At 37.6% G+C, this 20,988-nt stretch overlaps 1 protein-coding gene across 1 annotated transcript; it reads left to right on the forward strand.

The window, feature by feature from the left end:
• The first annotated feature begins 125 nt into the window (after window positions 1-125).
• LOC137252460 (tyrosine-protein phosphatase non-receptor type 23-like) lies at window positions 126-18,027 on the forward strand. Its single transcript, XM_067788208.1, has 12 exons — window positions 126-377; window positions 4,146-4,895; window positions 5,556-6,777; window positions 7,010-7,911; window positions 8,055-8,663; window positions 10,070-10,699; window positions 10,837-11,469; window positions 11,550-11,678; window positions 15,315-15,496; window positions 15,625-15,812; window positions 15,887-16,006; window positions 17,529-18,027. The coding sequence occupies exons 1-12, from the start codon at window positions 294-296 to the stop codon at window positions 17,639-17,641; spliced, it is 5,562 nt and encodes a 1,853-aa protein (XP_067644309.1). The 5' UTR covers window positions 126-293; the 3' UTR covers window positions 17,642-18,027.
• Window positions 18,028-20,988: the final 2,961 nt, after the last annotated feature.

A 20,988-nucleotide genomic window follows, 5' to 3' on the forward strand; every position in this document is an offset into this window, starting at 1 on the left:
GACGAATGATTGAAAAATTGAAAAATTCGATACGATTGGTAGTCAAAAATGTTGTCGTTGAGACCAAAAATGCGACTCTAGACCTGAGATTTCCATCAGGTGAGCGAGGCTGTTTGTAGTTTTGACGTTTATCGCTTAGTGAACACACTTGTATAGGTACACTATGATTTTCACTGCAGCAAGTAGCTTAATTTTGTGTCGGCATATTAGAAAAAAATTAATTTAACTACTTTTAGTGAAGAAATTTCAAAGTTGAACTTAGAAAATATATAAAGAAATATTGAGAGCCCAAGATGGAAGCTGTGCCGCGGCTTCATATGCTATGGTTTGTATTGAAAACCAGCCCAACAGGCACATCGTTTGCGAATCTGAAAAAGGTGAGTCAAAAAATGTCGCCTGACAAGGAGTGCTAGGCCTCTGAAATTTGTTCGCTAATTGCTTTTGTTTGTGGAATTGATAAAATATCGAATCCGCCTGCAGGGTGCTGCGAGTTTGTTTTTTTGTTTTCGTGACGATGTTTTTTTCTATCGTTCATGTACATGGGTGTGTGGTGCAGGCCAAATCTAATTGCCTTTGTAAAGAAATGAGGGTGACAGGAGGAAGTAAACGGTTCACGGGACTTTGGTGGCCTCTGAGTCATTCAAATCAATTATTTTTATTTTTTGCTTTGGGTAGTAGTGCAGTTTACGGTACCCACCCTAAAGTTGGGCTAAGATTTTCGAGTGAGGTATCAGAAGACGCGTATTAATCTCGAAAACAATAGTTCGAAGGCGGAAAAGAAAAATGTTATCTCTGTCCGGAGATATTTGCAGTTGAAATTGGCGATTTTCATGTGGTGGTTGTTGTGTAGTACCCACAAAAAAAATTGTGCATCACCGTGGCGGTAGCCACGGTTATACCGCACACCCGGACTTGGCATGGCGTAGCCCAGGGTTATTTTTTATAAGCGCGGCCGAAGGCCGCCAACGCAAAAATGTGTTCGGTAATAGTCTAGTTGAGGGGTCGACTGCTAATACGCTACCAAAAATATCGAGAGAGGTGTCAAAAGACGCGTCTTGACATCAGTATTAATAATCCGAAGGCGGAAAATAAAAATATTAACGCGTTCAAAAGATATTAACGAAAAACCGAAAAAAGACCCGCGGGTACCTCCGAAACCGGGGGTCGGATCCATAGTATTTTTGCGCAGAACACCTTTCGGCGTTGGCGGCCTTCGGCCGCGCTTATAAAAAATAACCCTGGGCTACGCCATGCCACGTCCGGGTGTGTGGTTTAACCGTGGCTACCGCCACGGTGATGCACAATTTTTTTGGTGGGTACAAACACAACAACAACCACATGGAAATCGCCAAATTCAACTGCAAATATCTCCGTACAGAGATAAAATTTTTCTTTTCCGCCTTCAGATTATTGTTCTCGAGGTTAATACGCGTCGTTTGACACTTCTCTCGATATTTTTGGTAGCGTATTAGCAGTCGACCCCTCAACTAGACTATTACCATGTGTTCTGCGCAAAAATACTATGGATCCCACCCCCGGTTTCGGAGGGACCGCGGGTCTTTTTTCGGTTTTTCGTTAATATCTTTTGAACGGGTAAAAAAAGTAAACTTCCGCTTTCGGATTCTTGATCTAGACGTGAATACGCGTCTTTTGATACCTCACTCGAATTTTGGCCCAAATTTCGGTGGGTACCGTAAACTGCACTATTACCTTGTTTTGTTGTGCATGTATTAAATGTTTGGTAATTCTTTTACTTTAGCTCACAACTGTTAAAACTCGCCCAAAATTATGGGGAGAGGTGTCAAACAACGCGTTTTGATCCCAGGACCACGAATCCTAAAGCGGAAATTAAATATTTGATTTCTGTGAAAAGATATTACCAAAAAACCGAAAAATGGCCCCGGAGCGCTCCGAAACCGGGGATGGGATCCATAGAATTTTTGCGCAGAACACCTTTCTGCATTGGCGGCCTTCGGCCGCGCTTATATAAAGGTACCCTGGCTGGATCCAACATCGGTTTGGAGACCAAAACTATATCCGCGCAAAACACTTTTACCCTCAGTTTTTCTAGTGGGTATGACAAAATCATCAAAATGATAACAACCACATGAAAATTTTCGATTTTGTTCGCAAATATCTTCGAATTGTGAGCTAAAGTAAAGAATTACCAAATGTTTGTTTATACAAATATAATTGTCTAAAGACTTGCATTCGCTCCAGGCGTAATTTGGTTTTATTCTTGCGGTTTCAACAATTATTATTAATTAATTATTTCGTGGGTAATGGTCTAGTTGAGGGGTCGACTGCTAATACGCTACCAAAAATATCGAGAGAGGTGCCAAAGGACGCGTCTTGACATCAGTATTAATCATCCGGAAAAGAAACAACATTTTAACTCATACAAAAGATATTTACGAAAAACCGAAAAATAACCCGCGGGTCCTTCCGAAACCGGGGGTGGTATCAATAGTATTTTTGTGCAGAACACGTTTCTGCGTTGGCGGCCTTCGGCCGCGCTTATAAACAATTACCCTGGGTGGGTCCAACACCGGTTTGAGGACCAAAACTATATCCGCGCTAAACATTTATCTTCACAATTTTTATTTTGTGGGTACTCCAACATTACAACAACCACATTAAAATCGCCAACTTAAACTGCAAATATCTCCGGACTGAGACAACATTTTTCTTTTCCGCCTTTCGTTTATTGTTTTCAAGGTCAATACGCGTCTTTTGACACCTCTCTAGATATTTTTGGTAGCGTATTAGCAGTCGACCCCTCAACTAGACTTACCATTTCGTGAAACAAAAAGTCAACCTGCGCTTGAACCATCTTTTGAGGTTATAAATGTTTTCATATGTTAACCATGTTACACTGCTCAGTCAAAGTATCCATTAATCCAGATTAAATCCTGACCATACCCAATTATGTTCCGCATGTGGAGAGACCACATAGAAATATTTCCTCTGGGTGTGAAGTTTGATCCTGATCCTACATTTTGGAGAGCATGCATCCGCGATTGTATCTTAAATCCAAATCCGTAACAAACTCCCCTAATCTTTTGCCGGCATCACTTGGGGTAAAGATAAAATGATGTGATTGTAGCAGCATAAGTGTGACAAGAAAAAATTAAAATTTAGGTACATTCGAATATTGAATACAAAAACAAAAACGTTTAAACAGCAATATATCGGTAATCTGATGTTTGGGAATGTACCTAGCCTTTTGTAGCAATATAGGAGTATTACATATATGGCTACAATCACAAAAATTTTATAGGCTGTCTTGTTTTGATTTCGAATTCAAAACACATTGCGAGCATTTTGTATTAGCAATATAGGAGTATTACATATATGTCATTACCACTTACAAAGCAATTGGCCAGATGAGTCCACGGAATAAAATACAGGTCTATCAAAACATTGCTCTAAGAACCGCTATGGGCTGTCTTCTTATATACCCAGAACACCACCTACACAGTGAGGCGGAACCCAGAAACCTGGTCATCCCAACAGACATCTGATTAAAGAGGCCTGGCCGCCCAGGGACTTAAGAGGCCATCCCGCAAGCATTATGAGGAAATACGACACCTGAGATTTCAGCCGTATGTAGAAGAAAACCACAAAAAGTCCTAAGTGATATCCATAGAGTCGGACCTCTATGCCTGGAATTGCCCGGCGAACCCCGTTCTAAAAGTTAAAATACCCTGAACTCGTAGAAGATGAAAGCAATCTCCTTAGGGAGATACGCGTCAATCTAGCTCAACTTCGAGCTGGATACTGTAACAGGTTAAACTCTTACCTATTCAGAATCAACTCCGACATACATAATATATGTCCTGCTCGCAGCGTGTCCCCACATGACACCAATCATATTTTCAATTGCAACGTGGAACCAACGCCTCTAACACCCCTTTCCACCTGGCCCACCCCTGTTGAAACTACTATTTTCCACCATGTCAAAAATGGGGGTTTGCAGAGCTTGAAAAAGTCTGACGAAAAAAAGAACGCGAAAATACTATCATCAAGCTTCAGCTAGGATTATTATTTTCCTTTGTTTTCTTTAATTTGCTATCAAATAATATTTTCTAATTATTTTCTTTACTTTTCAATAAAATCGTCTTTCCTAATTATATTTATTGCAGTACATTGCTGAATTCTATCAGGAAGATCCCGATGCATATTCGAAAGAGGTTTTCGCCTTGGAAACTCTTCGCAATCAGGCACTACATCCTGGCAAAGATAAATGTGCAATACTCAAGCGTTACTATTGTCAATTACACTCATTAGAAAATCGTTTTCCACAATTGGCTGAACGGGGTATGTTCACATTTACATGGAAGGATCTATATCAGAGTCAAGTGAACGAATACACAAATTTACGTTATGAAATGGCCGCTGTACTATTCAATATTGCCGCATCTCATACACAAATGGGTGCATCGGTGACACGTGGCGATGTTGATGGAATGAAATTGGCCTGTACACATTTCCAATGTGCAGCATGGGCTTTTGGCGAATTACGTGAGCGTTATGCGAATGTCAATGGTGGTGGAGATTTTATGACAAACGAGCTATTAGTTTTTATGCAACAAGTCTCTTTTGCGCAAGCGCAAGAATGCATCTTGGAAAAATCTTTAATTGATAATCGTAAACCGAATATTGTAGCTAAAGTGACAGCCCAAATAGTGGTGTATTATGGTGCGGCTTTGGCTGCGCTACTCACAGGTGGCGATGATGGACCAGTAGCGCAAGTGGTCGATGGTTCAGTGTTTAAATTATGGAAAAAATATGTACGTTTCAAAATTTCATACTTGAATTGTATTTTATATTTATATCAAGGACAACATGCAGAGGAGCAACAAAAAATGGGTGAAAGAGTAACTTTGTATCAGGTAAGTTTTTATTAAAAACTAGTTTTAAATTTGTAGAGTTGCCAAGGCGTTAAATGCTGCTGGATAGATGGTGATCCTAATAAGCTTTTGCTAAGCACTACCGTTCGGACCGCCGGTAGATCTAGCAATTTGTGAAGAAACGCATACAATTGAAGCTAAGAAAAGTTGCTGGGATTACATCTTATCAAACGAATATCCTAGCATACTGCATTCATAACCCTCGAAATACTGTCATTCCCGCTTCACTACCAAAAATCATTGGGGATCCCAGTTGGTATCTTAAGTTTGCGGTGGGAAGGGCTGATTTACTTTTTCCTTAGTATACCCACATGAATGAATAATGAATAAAATCTTCCAACTGAGTCGAGCTCTTTAGGTTGTCTCATCTTGCTTACCCTATACATGTTTTGAATCCACAATGTGAAAGCAGTATAATGATAGTGAGAGGTGAAAAGATTTCAGCCCGTATATGAGCCATTCATTTTCTACCAACTCAACTTTTGTGTCGTCAAACGTTTTTCTTAATGAAGAAGAAATTTGCCATGACATTGCTCCCCTGTCCATGTCCTGACCTGATTCTCGTGGGAAGACCTCAACTGTCTTTGTCATTCTGTTTTTTAAAAGTTGTAAAGACTAATAAGTCTTAACTTAATTTTATAGGCAGCATGGGAAAAATTGGAAGAGGCTCGTAAGGAGTCCAAAGGTTTACCCGATCAAAAAGAAATCAATGAATCGCTCATCTTTACCGCAGATGTTGTAGAGGGAAAGCGCAAAAATGCCAAAAACGAAAATGAATTTATTTACCACGAGTCTGTACCAGAGTTATCCACAATTGCTGCTGTACAAGGTGCAAATTTAGTGAATGGAACCAGCTTTAGTGTTACAGATCCTGATACAGCTGGCGATGACATCTTTGCACGCTTAGTACCAATGAAAGCACACGAAGCCAGCTCAATGTACAGCGAAGAGAAAGCAAAATTGATACGCAAATATGGTTCACGTATTGAGGAAAAAGATGCTGAGTTAGCAAGTTTTATGAGTTCGCTCACATTAGATAATCTAAATATAAACGAAGAGAAAGCAAATAAAATACCACAAGGTATTGTAGATCGCTGTGCCGAGTTGAACGCCAATAAGACAGCTATACCCGATTTGATTGCCGCAATGTCACAGCTTGCCGAAATATGTGCAGATGTTGAAATGAATCTCAAAGAAATTTCCTCCATACTCGCCGAAGAGGAGCGTCAAGAAAATGAATTTCAAAAGCTAACAGGCGTACAACGTACACCCAATCCACATATGACTGAGCTGACTCGTGAGTTTCAAAAATATACTGAAGCGCATGCACGCGCTGGAGAATCCAATGATACGCTACGCAAAGCAATGGAATTACATGTAAATAATTTGAAAATTCTTTCACGTCCACTACAAGAGATACAACAATCTGTGCCAAAATTGAGTGCAGAGCTAAATACAACCGAGCTTTTTAAAGATGTTAAACTAATTTTGAATAAAGCGAATGAAATGAAAGCGCAACGTGCACAATTTCATGCTGATTTGCGTATAGCGGTAAATGAAGATGATATAACTGCAAAAGTAATAGCGCATGGTAGTGAAGAGGGTTTACAATTGTTGTTCGAACGTGAGCTAGCTAAACATGAAAAGCTTACACAATTACTCGATCAAAATATGCTAGCCCAAAAGAATATATTGCAAGCTTTAACCGAGTCCTATGCTAAAGCGGCGCCAGTTTTAAAAACGCTTGCAGATGTTAAGCATAAGCGGGAGGCGTACTTTTCATCGCTAGCCGCTTCTTATGATGTCTATGAGGATTTGTTGGCAAAATCGGCTAAGGGGCTGGAATTTTATAAAAAATTATCAGGTATGTGGCTTTGTTTGAAATGTACAAAATATAAAAGTATTTACAACTTCGATATCCTTTCATTCGCCTATTAGAGGTATTTTTTTTAAGATGGGAACTTTATATCAAAAACCTAGAAATCGGGAAAAGAAACAAAAAATAACAGTGCATATTAGTTTTCTTTTGCATTTTTTTAGTGAAACCGTAAATGTGATTGTGCGCGATTCTAACAAATTTGTCACTTATTTTGTAGGAAACGTTCAAAAACTACTCACTCGCTTCAAAGCAGCGCGGGATGTACGATCAGAAGAACGCCAGCAACGCCTAAAAAATAAAACAAATAATGCATCCAACCTTGCTGGAAACATGCAACCTAAATCACTTGCGCTAAATACGCCCACAGCCACACAAGCTACTTCAAGTGCACCAAAGTTGCGGGATTATTTGAAATCAAAAAATACCACAGCAAGTAGCATCGCTGCTGCAGGCATATCTGATGTAATATCAGCGAATGCGGCGCCACAAAACAATCCATACATCCCGCTGGTGCGTCCAAATCCTTTGGGCTCGGAAAATCCTACGCAAGCAGTTTGCTCTCCAGGCAATTATTATACGTCACACACAATGAATTCTGACAGTGCGGTGCATTCGGTTGCACCCAATGAACCACCACCACCATATAGTTTACAACAACAACAGTATTATGATCCGAACACCGCTGGCTATGCCAAACCAATGTATCATCAACAAAATATTGCACCGCCCGCATACAAATTGCAAGCTTCACCAAATTCACAATTTGGTGGTTATAATAATTCCGTCAGTGGAATGGTTCAACGAGATGAGGTCGGGCAGCAACAGCAGTTCAGTCAACAACAACAACAGCAGCAATTTAATCAACAACACCTTAACATACAACAACAACAGCAATTAATGATGCAGCAATCAGTTGGTAATAGCACAATGTATGCGCAGCAACCACTGAAACAACAACAACAGTTGCTACAACAACAACAACAGCCAATGCAGACCCAACAGCAGGCGTCCACTCCTCCTGGTTTTATGCAACCACAACGGTCTTTAGTAGGTGCATGCACTCCAGCTACACCTGCGGCCGCGCAACAAACAAATTTTGCGACAAATCAAATGAATATGGTAAATATATCCCGAAATAGAATTTAAGAAAATTGTGCAGCTCTATTAGACCTAGTTTTCATAGCGTACAGGTTACCATAACCATATCCACTTTGCTGTGGTTGCAACAAAATTTTTTATTTCCTCATTAAATTTTTTTTCAGTATCAACAACCTTATACACAATCCTCTGTTGCCAACTATAGCACACCAACTTCTCGACCGCTCTACGTGGCTACTTCTAATGCTAATACTTCCCAAGTAAACGCTGGTACTGGGGCACCACCTTCACTACAAGCGCCATACGTTGTAAATAAGTGGCAACAATCTTCTCATACTGGAGTGCAGAATATGCCAGGGGCGGCAGTACTACAACAAGCGCAGCTGCAACAACAGCAGCAACCACAAACTCAAAAACAATTTCAGCAACAGCAGCAGGCCGCGTGTAAGCCTACCGCGATGGGAACAAGCAATCCAACCAGCGGCGAAACACTTGCTAATCCATCTCTACAAGCTCTTCAAATGGCTTCTGCTAGCATATCCAACACTGCAGTACCAGGTGCAGCAAACGTTTCCGGCTATTCTACAGTCACAAAACATCCTGGCTATAGTTTCAACCCACAAACTGGTCAATATGAATATGGTAGCGGATATCAACAAGCAAATAATAAATTTTACGGTCAATATACATCATCAGGTACATCACAGTCTGTTGTTGTTGGCACTACCGATTCGGAAAATGCAAATAAAATAAATGTAGCTACTGGATTTGATGTGAGTAAATTTTATTAGCTTACACGTATTACCAAAATCAAACAAATTATCTGGGCTGTGCAATTTTAATATGTGAAATTTTACGTTTAACAGTTTAGGAAACTATACGTTTTGAAGATTAACCAAAATTCATGCATTAAAAATCTACAAAATAATTGTTTGTTAATTTCCATTTTATGTAAAATAATGTATTAACTAAACTAAAAGAAATTACAATGAATATATTTAAAAATAAGAGATTTACGTTATTAAAACGGAATATTATGATTTCGCAGTATTTCGGATTCTTAACATTTTTAATAGGTGAAGCGCAATGATTTGGAATTTTATATGAACCAAATGATTTGAAATCGTTTAACATTGTAAAATTTTTATATATATATATATATATGTATATATATACATATGTAAACATGTAATGTGATGTACATTAGGATGGACTTTATTTTCCAGTGTTCCGATTCGCGATCTCACCCCCCAACAAATATTGAAACAGGCCTAAAATTTGTGTGTGTGCACAATCAAAAAAATTTAGAGGTGGCGCATTCGGATAATTTATTTGCAAAAATTGGTCAAATAATAACAAAGTTATAAAATAGACGAGGGCCAAGATTTCAACCAAGCGCAAAATTTTCAACTTGAGTTTTAAGATTGTAGTCATTTTAAAAAAGCAAGAAAGTAAAGATATTGCTTTGAAAATGATCAATTTTTCTAGGCTAAAGGAATATAAACAATTGAAATAGTTAAAATTTGTCCTTCCAAATCTGTTCAATACTTTGTATATATACGTTTTTGCGGTATTCGCAGATTTCTAAGATCGAAAATCCCAACACTTGTTTTTTTTTTTTCTTAATGCAACTAAGGGTCACCCTAATGTACATATCTTATGGTACAATTTTATAAACAAATTAAGTAAATCTATAAAATGCCATGGTATATAATATAAAATGTCATAATTTGATGCCATATAATGATATGGTATAAAGCAAGATTATTTAATATCATATGATAATATGAAACGAAATTCCTTCCCAAGGCTGCCGGTTCTATGTACCGGAGCCACTCTTGATTTCTCCCGACCAAGGGCTGTCATTCCAGTGTAACCCCATTTAATTTCACTGATACAACAACAGCAACATACGAAATTATTTTATATCATATACATATACATAGTGATATAAAATGAAATATAATGATGGTACGATGTGACATGATGTCATGTGAAATGATTTGGTAGTAATATGTGACTGAAGATATGATTAGAAATACTCTACGCGCGGTACTTTACCCGCGTAAGTCGTATCCATATAAAAAATTTTTTTTATACAAAAATGGGCATACATACATCTTGCCTTAATCCAACCATATCAAGTCCTATTATATATTTTATTTTGCGATATTTTTAGTCACCTGTGGTATCGCACACCAAACCACCGCCAGCAGGAGCTGCAACATCCCCGGCACCAAATTCGGCGACACCTTCCGCTAGCCAAGATAGTAGCATGACTAATTTAAGTTATTATTCAACACCATATGGATATCAATCGCAGGGCATTGCATCGCCATATGCCTTACAAATGCAACAACAACACCAGCAACATTCACAACACTCACTGGCTACAGCGCACCAGCAACAGCAACAACAAAAACCACAACAAACTAATTATCAACAACAACAGTCAACTTATATGCAAAGTGGTGCCGCTTCCATAGCACCAACACAAACAACGAAAAGCGGAACTGAGTATACATTTGGCACAACACCAGCTGCATCACCAAAAACCGCTGATGGCCCAGCGCCAAGTACAATAAAATCAGATGCAAAAGCAACTGCGGCAACGACACAAGATGTCGCTAAATCGCCAAGCGCAAAGCTACCTAAAAAGTCAACCAATATTGACTTACTAACCGATATCGATTTTTCAATTGCTGGTCTAAACGTACCACCACCCATATTGCCACAGCCCGCATTAAAGCCGGAAATTGTTGCAAGTCCGGCCAGTAGTCAAGTAGCTGCTGATGTTGAAATGAAGGAGGTAAGAATATATCCAGTAGTGGTAAGTGCAAAATGAAAAATATTGAAAGTGGCAACACTACTGGGGCTTAAAAAAATTAATGCTAATGAAGATTGTTAAAAAAACTGTTTAACGTAACAATTATTTTACTGTTTTAGCTGCCACCGCTGAAAACCCCGAGTTCCACACCAGCCACCGTATTGCCCTCAGCACCAGAAACTGTAGTTTCTGCTACTGGTCTTGCAACAACGACACAAAATGCACCGATCTCACCAACGCTTAACAGCGCCGCCACCACTGCAGCAAAAGACAGCGCCGCATCGCCCATTGATTCTCCAGCTACACGTAAACCTAGTTATGATAATCTTTCTATCTGCTCCGACTTGAGTTCACTGGACACCAATTTCGATTGGGATTCAGTATCTTTACGAAACGAGCAACATACCGAAAAGCACCATTCAAACTTATCTACTAATGCAACAACATTTCAATTAAAACCTTACGACCCTTTTAAAGATAATAAAATCCTGAAATATTTCCATAAAGAAGTTGAGCGTTATGAAAAACTAATTGAAAGCCTTAATGTGAAAATGCTAAATGGTAATACACAATTATCAGCTAAATGGAAAGAGTTACACGAATTACTTGCTAAGGACACAAATAAACGCACAACATCGATTGCAAAATTATTTCCAGAAAAAAATCGTTCACTCGATTGCATTCCATATGACCATGCGCGTGTGAAGCTAGACAAGGACACTGATGATTATATAAATGCTGCTTACATAAAGGTTTGTATATATGTAATTATGTGATAAATATGTAAAACTATGTGATAAATATGTATATAACTGTCAACTTTGTATTGCAGAACCTCGGCGCTGGTTGTCCAAATCTAATTATCGCACAAACGCCGCAGCAAAATACCATCAATGATTTTTGGTCAATGATTTGGTCAGTAAAAGCTCGTACTGTTGCTTGTTTGCATACGCCAAATGAGGTAAGTACATAGTATAAACCGTGGAGACCGTTTTTGACTAGGTTTTAAAGCACACATTTGTGGAATTTGCAACTTATTAGCAACACTTCAAACTATGAACACAACTCTAGACGCTTCCCAAGGCAGTCGGTTCTATGTACCCGAACTACTCGGGATTTTTCCCGACTAGGGGATGTAATTTCAGTGTAACACCATTTAATTTGTTACGTCCCTCCCCTTGCAGCGGGACTGCGCCATAATCTCCTGCTCCGGGCAGGTATCGAACCCAATCCGCGACCTGTACCCGATCCCGGTCCAGAGAAATGGTTTTGCTGCGTATGCCGGAAAATAACATTTTTGGACGGTCACACTCTTCTCCGTGTGTCACGTGTAAGGGATGGTTACACCGGACGTGATGTTCTGGGCTAGACCCCAAAACCCGTCGTCCTCGTTTTACAAATCTTTTGTTGCACCTTGCTGTTCACGCCCAAGGCCGTCCCGTAGTCTGCGAGAACGGAAATGGAGGCGGTCTCACGTTTATCACCCACCACTCAGTGCAATATAATCTATTTGATCCCGAGAAGAAACGACGTTCTGCACGATAAACGAAGACGCCCAAACTCGTATGGTAGGAATCTGTCACAATAGGTGCGACCGATCACAAAATTGTCATCAATGTCCTCTAACGGGAGTCCAAGGAAACTAGCTGTTTCAACAGGGGAAGACCATAATGAGAGGGGTGTTAGAGGCGTTGGTTCCAGAATACAGTTAAAGAGATGGTTGGTGTCATGTGGGAACATATTACAAGCAGGACATATGTTTTGTATGTCGGGGTTGATTCTGGATAGGTAAGAGTTTAACCTGTTACAGTATCCAGATCGAAGTTGAGCTAGAGTGACCCTCAATGATATCCACATACAGGCGTCGGACCTCTATACCAGGAATTGCCCGGCTAACACAGTTCTTACAGAAAAATACCCAGAACTCGCAGAAGAGGAACTCCCCCTAGGGAAACGCGCGTCACTCTAACTCAACTTCAAACTGGATACTGTAACAGGTTAAACTCTTACCTATCCAGAACAACCCCGACATACAAAATGTACGTCCTGCTTGCAATGTGTCCCCACATGACACCAACCATCTCTTCAATAGTGATTTGAAACCAACGCCTCTAACACCCCTCTCATGATGGTCCACCCCTGTGGAAAATGTAAGCTTCCTTGAACTCCCGTTAGAGGATATTGATGACAATTTGTGATGTTGTTGTAGCAGAGCTTCGCCGCACCTATTGGGCCGATCACAAATTGTCATCAATGTCCTCTAACGGCAGTCCAAGGAAACTTGCTGTTTCAACAGGGGTGGACCATAATGAGAGGGGTGTTAGAGGCGTGGGTTCCACATTATAATTAAAGAGTTGGTTGGTGTCATGTGGGGACACATTGCAAGCGGGGCATACATTTTGTATGTCGGGGTTGATTCTGGATAGGTAAGAGTTTAACCTGTTACAGTATCCAGATCGAAGTTGAGCTAGAGTGACTCGTGTTTCCCTGGGTAGTGTGCGTTCCTCTTCCGCAAGTTTTGGGTACTGTTCTTTGAGTACTGAATTTACCGGGCAATTCCCGGCATAAAGGTTCGACGCCTGTTTGTGGAGTTCACTGAGGACCTGCTTGTGTTGTTCATACGGTTGAGTTCTCAGAAGCCGTATTTTGCTTACGGAGATTACTTCTTAAGCCCCTAGGCGGTGTTGGCTCATCAATCAGATACCTGTTGGGATGCCCAGGTTTCTGGGTATTCAACAGGAACAGTTTGGTTAGCATCTCATTTATCTCCCTGATGGGGAGTATTCGCGCCTCATTATGTAGATGGTGCTCTGGAGACATAAGAATACATCCCGTTGCGATTCTGAGAGCAGTATTTTGGCAGGCCTGTAGCTTCTTCCAGTGAGTAGTTTTAAAGCTTGGCAACCATATAGGGGACGCGTAGCATGCAATCGGCTGGCTAATTGCTTTGTTAGTAGTAATGAGCTTTTCCTTATCTTTTCCCCAAGTACTGCCAGGAAGAGATTTGAGGATTTTATTACGGCTGTGGATTTTCGGTACAATTGCGGCTGCATGCTTACCAAAATGTAGATCCTGATCAAACGTCACACCCAAGATTTTGGGGTGTGGGACAGTCGGTAGCGTAGTACCATCGACGTGGATGTTCAAAATGGTTGACATTTGGGACGTCCAAGTTGTAAATAAGGTCGCGGATGATTTAGTCGGCGATAATGCCAGGTTTCGCGAGGCGAAAAAACTGGACAGATCATGGAGGTAGCCGTTTATTCTGTTGCAAAGCTCATCGATCTGTGTAAGAAACGATAGTAACTCCTTCCGGTGGCGAAGGTAGTTTTGATATGTAGAAATTAAACATATTCAAATCAAACAATTCTCGACAATTTGTGATCGGTCGCGCCTATTGGATGGGGCGAAGCACTGCTACAACAACACAGCTGAGAACCCAGTGACAATGCAACATACAGGAAAATATATCGCTAGGTGGCCAATAGATCGAGATATTTAGAAGTCTATTTAAATTTGGAACTTGATATATATTTTGAAAAAAGTTTGGGCGAGCAGAGACTTGAGGCGATATATGGAAAATAATGGCATAATTTAGAACACGATAATAGTGCAAAATATAAGAACAAAATGGCGCTAGACGGCGAATGGATCTTGATATTTCGGAAACTCGTGATAAATGGTAGCTTGCAATATATTGTGACGAATATTAGCATCACTAAGTGATACTCACATAACTAAGCCGATACTAAGCAGTTTGTACGTAAACAAATCAATCATCATGTACACACATACATACAAGGCAGCAGAGAGATACTCATAAACGAATGTAATCATCAGCCGAAGTAGTTACTCACACATAGGTACACACGCATACGGCTATGGAAGAGGCGTGGACTACAGATAACACATTTAAATGATGGTAACTAACCAAGCATTACATGCAACTGTTCCCGAAACAACTAGATCTTAGGAGAAGTATACAGACACGACAACAGAGAGTATAAAAGCAGCGCCAGCTGAGAAAACAGTAATCAGTTTGATTTAAACACGCTATCAGTTGCGAAGTGAAGTTTAATTGTGAAGTATAATTGTACTACTCCCAGCGTAGTCTAATAAAGACCATTTTGCAATACAGAATATTGGAGTTATTTTTTCAACAGTTTCGCGATTCGGGCGTTAGCAGAAGGGTTGGAATAAGCGGAATTTTCTCTAAATTCGTTACAAAATTTTCCGATGAGCTAGGACCTTGAAGATTGGACCATATTTCAGAGGGCTGGGAGAATATTAATTTAGGGAAATAATTCTTCGAGGTCGGCACCTGCAGAGATTATTAGAAAGTTCGTTGACATTTGTGTAATCTTGCTAAAGTTATGATGTCACCTCCCGTAAATAGAAAGTTGAAGCTTGAAAAATGATTTAGATCGTAATGACAATCTGATTAAAATAAATTCGAATAAACGTTAACGAAAGTAAAATTTTAATTTACACTTATCTAACTTACTAACTAATCGAAAATGGAGAAAATGTAACTCATTGATTTATTTTTGCTTAAATTAAAAATTTATTGCTAACTGTTCTTCCACTTTCCTCGTAGATGTTAGACCCGTACTGGCCCCAGGAATGTAACGTTGAAAATCATTATGATGATTTTACTGTGAAATGTGTCAAAGTGGTCACTCTCTCACATTGTGTGGAATATCATGTGAAGTTGTCCATGCATGGCGCTGATGCAATAATCGATTTGTCGGTGCTACAAATTAAAGCATGGACTAAAAGGTAATTTAAAATTTACTAAACTAGGGAAGAGTAAGTAAGTTTGTCATTCAAGAGCTAAAAACTAACTATTAAGTTGTTGGACCTACTTTTAAACATCAAATATTTCACTCTAACCCATCATACCATAGCTTACCATCGCAAACCATCGGCATTGCTCGTAACGCTTTGCAGGCACACCAGCAACGTTGTTTGGAATTTAATACACCAACTTCACCATTAATAATGAATTGCTTAACGGGCTCAGAACGTTCGGAACTCATTGCGGTCGGAATTTGTGCTATTTTAGCTTTACAAACGGCGCGCCCCGTACTTATAAGTATGATGATAAGCTGTAATATTAACATACTATTACATTGTCTTACATATGCCATTTGCTTTTCTGTTTTGTAGATGTGGTTGATATTTGGTATCGTATATGTATGCAACGTCAAAACGCTTTACGTGAGATGGAAACATTGGAGCAATCAATGCAAATCGTACTAAATCATGCACATGATGTGCTTAATAAACGTGAGAAAATAATAATATATCTTTCGAGAGCAGTACTTATAAGGATTTGAGTATAAAAATAAAAAAGCAATTTTACAATTTTTTTTTTATTTTCCTTAGGCAAAAGAAGGTAAAATTTTCCTAGTGCATACGCTTTGCCAATGAAACCAAATAAAAGTTGGTAGAAGCATTCTCATAAATGCCAAAACATATTTTAATCTTCCGAAGGTTTCTAGTTTTTGCAGAAAAAAATATTTACCTTGACTCCGAACTCCAGACCAGTGTGGAACTGATCAAATTCAAGTTTTGTGACTTGTTTTCCATCGGGTGAAGAAAAGACCTAAACTTAAACAACAATTTACTTAACTATACTATAGTTTTACGGGAGTTATAATTTTCCTAAAATAAACTGCACATTTATTTCTCCACCAAATTTCATTAAAATATATCGCACACTAACTACAAAAGAGTGACAACTTGAAAAATGTAAATGTTCAGGAGAGAAGAAAAACGGTTTATGTGAAAACGTCTGTAATGTTATACTGAAATCCAGTTTTACAAAGGAGACCTTCATTATGAAATGAATTGACGAAATTTTGTTGTAATTATTTGTTTACGGACAAAATATATAGCAATTTTGAATTATGACTATTTATGACAATCAAATATGACAATTATTTCATCAAAAAAGGCACATTTCACAATAATACAAGCAAATTTACTTACTCTTTACGTATAAAACGACACAATTTTAATTAATACACAACAAAGTTAAAACTTTTTTGCAACAAGATAGTCAGAATTTAAAATAATACGCTTTATGCGTAAAAAAACTGTTCACTTGTTCTTAAGCACATTGACACAACTAAAAATAGTACTCATTAGTTGATACAGCGCAAGCGATGCAATCAACACCAAAACTAGCATAACGGGAATTTTCCAGTTAAAGAAGAAAATAATGGCAACGAAATTTAAGGGGCAGTTAGAGATGTGTACTGCGAATTGGTTTATGGAAAAAACTGATTTTAAAAATTTTAAGTTATGACTCTTTTGCAGTTAGTGTGCGATATCTTAACTTTACCCGGAATTGTTATTGGTGTACTAATGGAACATAAAGCCCAAAAGAAAACAGATTGACGAAAACGTAATGTAATTGCCCTTTTAGAATTGTACAAGTTACGTATGAAACCGCTTTTCTGCGAATCTATTGCCCTTTCTTTTCAATTTAAATTTATTTCTAATTAAAATTTAGTGCTAAAATTTTTAGTCACCCAGTTTTATGGGGTTTTTCTGTCTTTAATTGTAATTTTCTGAACTTGAAATGAAAATTCTAAACTTGAATTGTAATTTTCTGAATTCAAATTGGAATTTCTCAACTTGAATTGAAATTAAGTTTCTGAACTTGAATTGGAAACTCTGAACTTGAATTGTAAATTTCTGAACTTAAACTGGGAAAGGTGTAGAATATTAATACTGTGAATATTATATAACCAGAATATCTCGTACTATAAAACTTCATCTCAATTTTATTTCCACAAATCAGGTGGCATCATGACATCCTATCAAATGAAGATTGCACCCCAAATTGCATCGAAAGAAAAGGAAGAAATCAAGGACCCACTTAACGAACTTGATCCGTTATGGAAAATGAAATAAATTATCGCATTCCTGAACGTGGACTCAAACTGTCTACTTTACAAGCGAACTGAAAATAGCAAGAAAAATAAATATTTACATATATAAACAAAACAGTTGCAACGGAAAAGCAAAAGGTTGAAAATCATTGTTTAAGAATCAAGTATCTTTATTAAACAAAATCTAAAACGATATAACAAAACATGCTAATTATAGAAGTAATACAATATACATATATACATTCATACATACATAAAATAAATTGTTACATTAAAAAAAAAATAATTCGAATTTGAAAACGCAAACAGAAGCATGTAAACAACTTTTACCATTAAACATACAATATATACTTATGCATATTTATTATAAATATTCGACGCAAAAATTAAACAAATAAAACTTCTAAAATATTAAATTAATTATTGAGTGCAGTTATTTTATATCAACGGGCGAACGGAATACTGGTTGTCTTATCTCATTGTGTATGAATTATCTCTACTGTGCTTGGAAACCTAATACCGATCTCCCATTCACATTGTTGATAGATAGCGTGCGCTTTTTTGATATTTAATAAAACTCGAGTTAGATTTTTCTAACAATCAGTATCGGAACTTTTATTTATCATGACATTATTTATTGCTCCATTACAGAATATTTTGAGTTACAAATATTAATCACATCGAAAGCCGTTTAAATTTATTTTTATTATTTTTTAATGTTATTGACATATACAAAACTATTTCATTATGCTTTTATGGCAATATTTTGTTTGTTCTAATCCGTTCATATATTTTTTTTAATCGCACAAATTACATTTTTTAGTTATAATTTTTAAATGTAAAACACACAGTAATATATATTAATTATGGTTGTCATAAAATATCTCTACAGTTTGGGCTTGTTTTTCAGCTTAGATCATAGGGTAAGTTCCCCATTACAGTATATCTTAATTTACATTTATATAATTAAAAAATCAGAAGTGGAATAACGAACAATTTTATCCACACTTTTTTGTATTATGCTGGTATCTCACTACCAGTGTTGATCACCAATAATGTCAAAGCTAAAACTTTCGAGTTCATTTAACTTTACCGTTAAGCACTGGTAGTGTGAATTCGAATACGATTTTCGCTTATACAATCATAAGACTATTGAATCTCGTATAATTTCAAAACCCAAACGAATTTTATAACCTTCTTGAGAGTTTTTGTGTTTATCCCAAACTCTTAATTTCAATTTCGGTTGAAAACAAAAAAACATAAATGAATGTTAAATAAATAGAAAAATTAATTTTTATTGGATGACTTAATCAATGCTATTGCCGGATTTGAAAATAAAGTAAATACATTTAAACGACTGTTGTTATGAAGAATATAAGCAAAAGTTTATTGAATCATGGCGTTTTCAAATATGTTGGCTATTTTCGTATAAACATTATATACGCTTCGATTTTAGGTTAAACAAACTCGCATCCTGTTCCTGGAATATATCAAAAGGCTTTTTTTTAGTCGAAAAAGGCTTGGTCTAAAAATTGTCCTGGGTGTTATCCGGGGATACCACAGCATTTTCATGACGAATCCTGCATCCTTTTTAATTATCGGCCTTTTTCAAAAAAAAAAAGTCCAGAAATAAAAGTAAAATCCGGTTTTTTATTTTATAAGTACGTAAATAAAAGTTAAAACCGCACTATTGTTTTTTAAGGACAGAATAAAAGTCCGGCTTCAACACAAGGTTGTAAACGGTAATGCCACAAAAAGTTGTTAGACTAGACAACTCAACCGACATTTTTTTTGACAGGTTGAATTGTAATTTATCAAAAAGGGATGCTTCGTTTTGAGGTCGGTACTCGAGATTTTAATAAAATATACAAGAACATTCAATAGCTAATTGTGAAAAAACGCACACTACGGTGGTTACAAGGTATATGGTGAATTTTAATTTGTGTTCTATCTTTCAAGGTACCCTTAAAATATGCCAATAGATCAGAAAATGATTATCGCAAAGTTTCAGGCCAATCCGATAATGTTAACACGTGCCTCATTGAGGTCAAAGTTAGGCAAAACAGCGATTTTTCCAAAAAAAATTTTAGTGCTTCGTCAGTAAAAGCGAAACCATTTATGCCAGGAACTTTACTCGCATATCATTCGATATGTAATTTTATTTGTATTAATTTTGATCTGAATAATATTTTTATAAAACGGTTATTTTTAGCAGTATTTGGCATTTATCCGATCAGTTCCTGGCATAAATGGTTTCCCTTTTACTGACGAAACACTAAAATTTTTTTTTTTTTTTTTTTTTTTAAAATCGCTGTTTTGCCTAACTTTGACCTCAATGAGGGACGTGTTAACATTATCGGATTGGCCTGAAACTTTGCGATAATCATTTTCTGATCTATTGGCATATTTTAGGAGGGTGCCCCGTAAGATAGAACACAAATTAAAATTCGCCATATACCTTGTAACTACACTAATGCACACTCATGCTTCTGGCAACATGGCCATGGCGGTGGTATGTAATAACAGATATTATGATGTATATTGGAACGATTTTCCGTCATCCCTTGCCAAATTTGGTTTTGAGACAAAGGAGGTGAAAGCACAGGAAGGACAAAAATCGAATACAGAGGAGAAAACAATAAAGAATCTACGGCATAAACTAAGGAAAAACAATATTGTCACAACGAAAGCGGACAAAGGAAACACCACTGTGCTAATCGAAAAAGAGCAATATATATCCAAAACCGAGGATCTCATAGAGGAAATGAAATGTCGTAGAATGAGAGAGGATCCCACAGATGAATACCAAAAACAAATCAAAGTTGCTATAAAGAATGCAACCAATATAGTAGATACTAACATGGCACATAGATTGGTCCAAATGAACCCTTCCACTCCTCCACTGGTTGCGCTACCAAAAATCCACAAGCCGGACACGCCAATGAGGCCCATCATTAATTTTAAATCGGCACCATGTTACAAACTGTCCAAATATTTAAAAACGATATTGATAGATACTCTGGAGCTAAGGAACGAATATGCAATAGCTAACACAACAGAACTAATAGAGAGACTCGAGACCGTAGAGCTAACAAGAAACAGCAAATTGGTATCTTTTGACATAAAAGATTTATACCCATCTATACCACTATCGGAGACTTTGGACATAGTTAGCTCAACAATAGTTCATAACACAAAAACCAAAGTGAAAAGTATGCAAATCTCAAATACGCTAAGAACCACTTTACGTCAAAACTATTTTCAATTCAACAATAAAATATATAGACAAACAAACGGTCTTGGAATGGGAAGCCCCACATCAGCAATTCTTATGGAAGTGTTCATGCAAAATCTGGAAGAAAAGTACAT

This window comes from Eurosta solidaginis, chromosome 5 (assembly GCF_040869045.1).
Source record: "Eurosta solidaginis isolate ZX-2024a chromosome 5, ASM4086904v1, whole genome shotgun sequence".
In the NCBI taxonomy this organism is placed as follows: domain Eukaryota; kingdom Metazoa; phylum Arthropoda; class Insecta; order Diptera; family Tephritidae; genus Eurosta; species Eurosta solidaginis.

Coding starts and splice junctions, on each gene's coding strand:
- LOC137252460 (XM_067788208.1), top strand. CDS start 294: ATGGAAGCTGTGCCGCGGCTTCATATGCTATGGTTTGTATTGAAAACC. Junction 378..4,145: donor CGTTTGCGAATCTGAAAAAG/GTGAGTCAAAAA, acceptor TATTTATTGCAG/TACATTGCTGAATTCTATCA. Junction 15,497..15,624: donor ATTAAAGCATGGACTAAAAG/GTAATTTAAAAT, acceptor ATCATACCATAG/CTTACCATCGCAAACCATCG.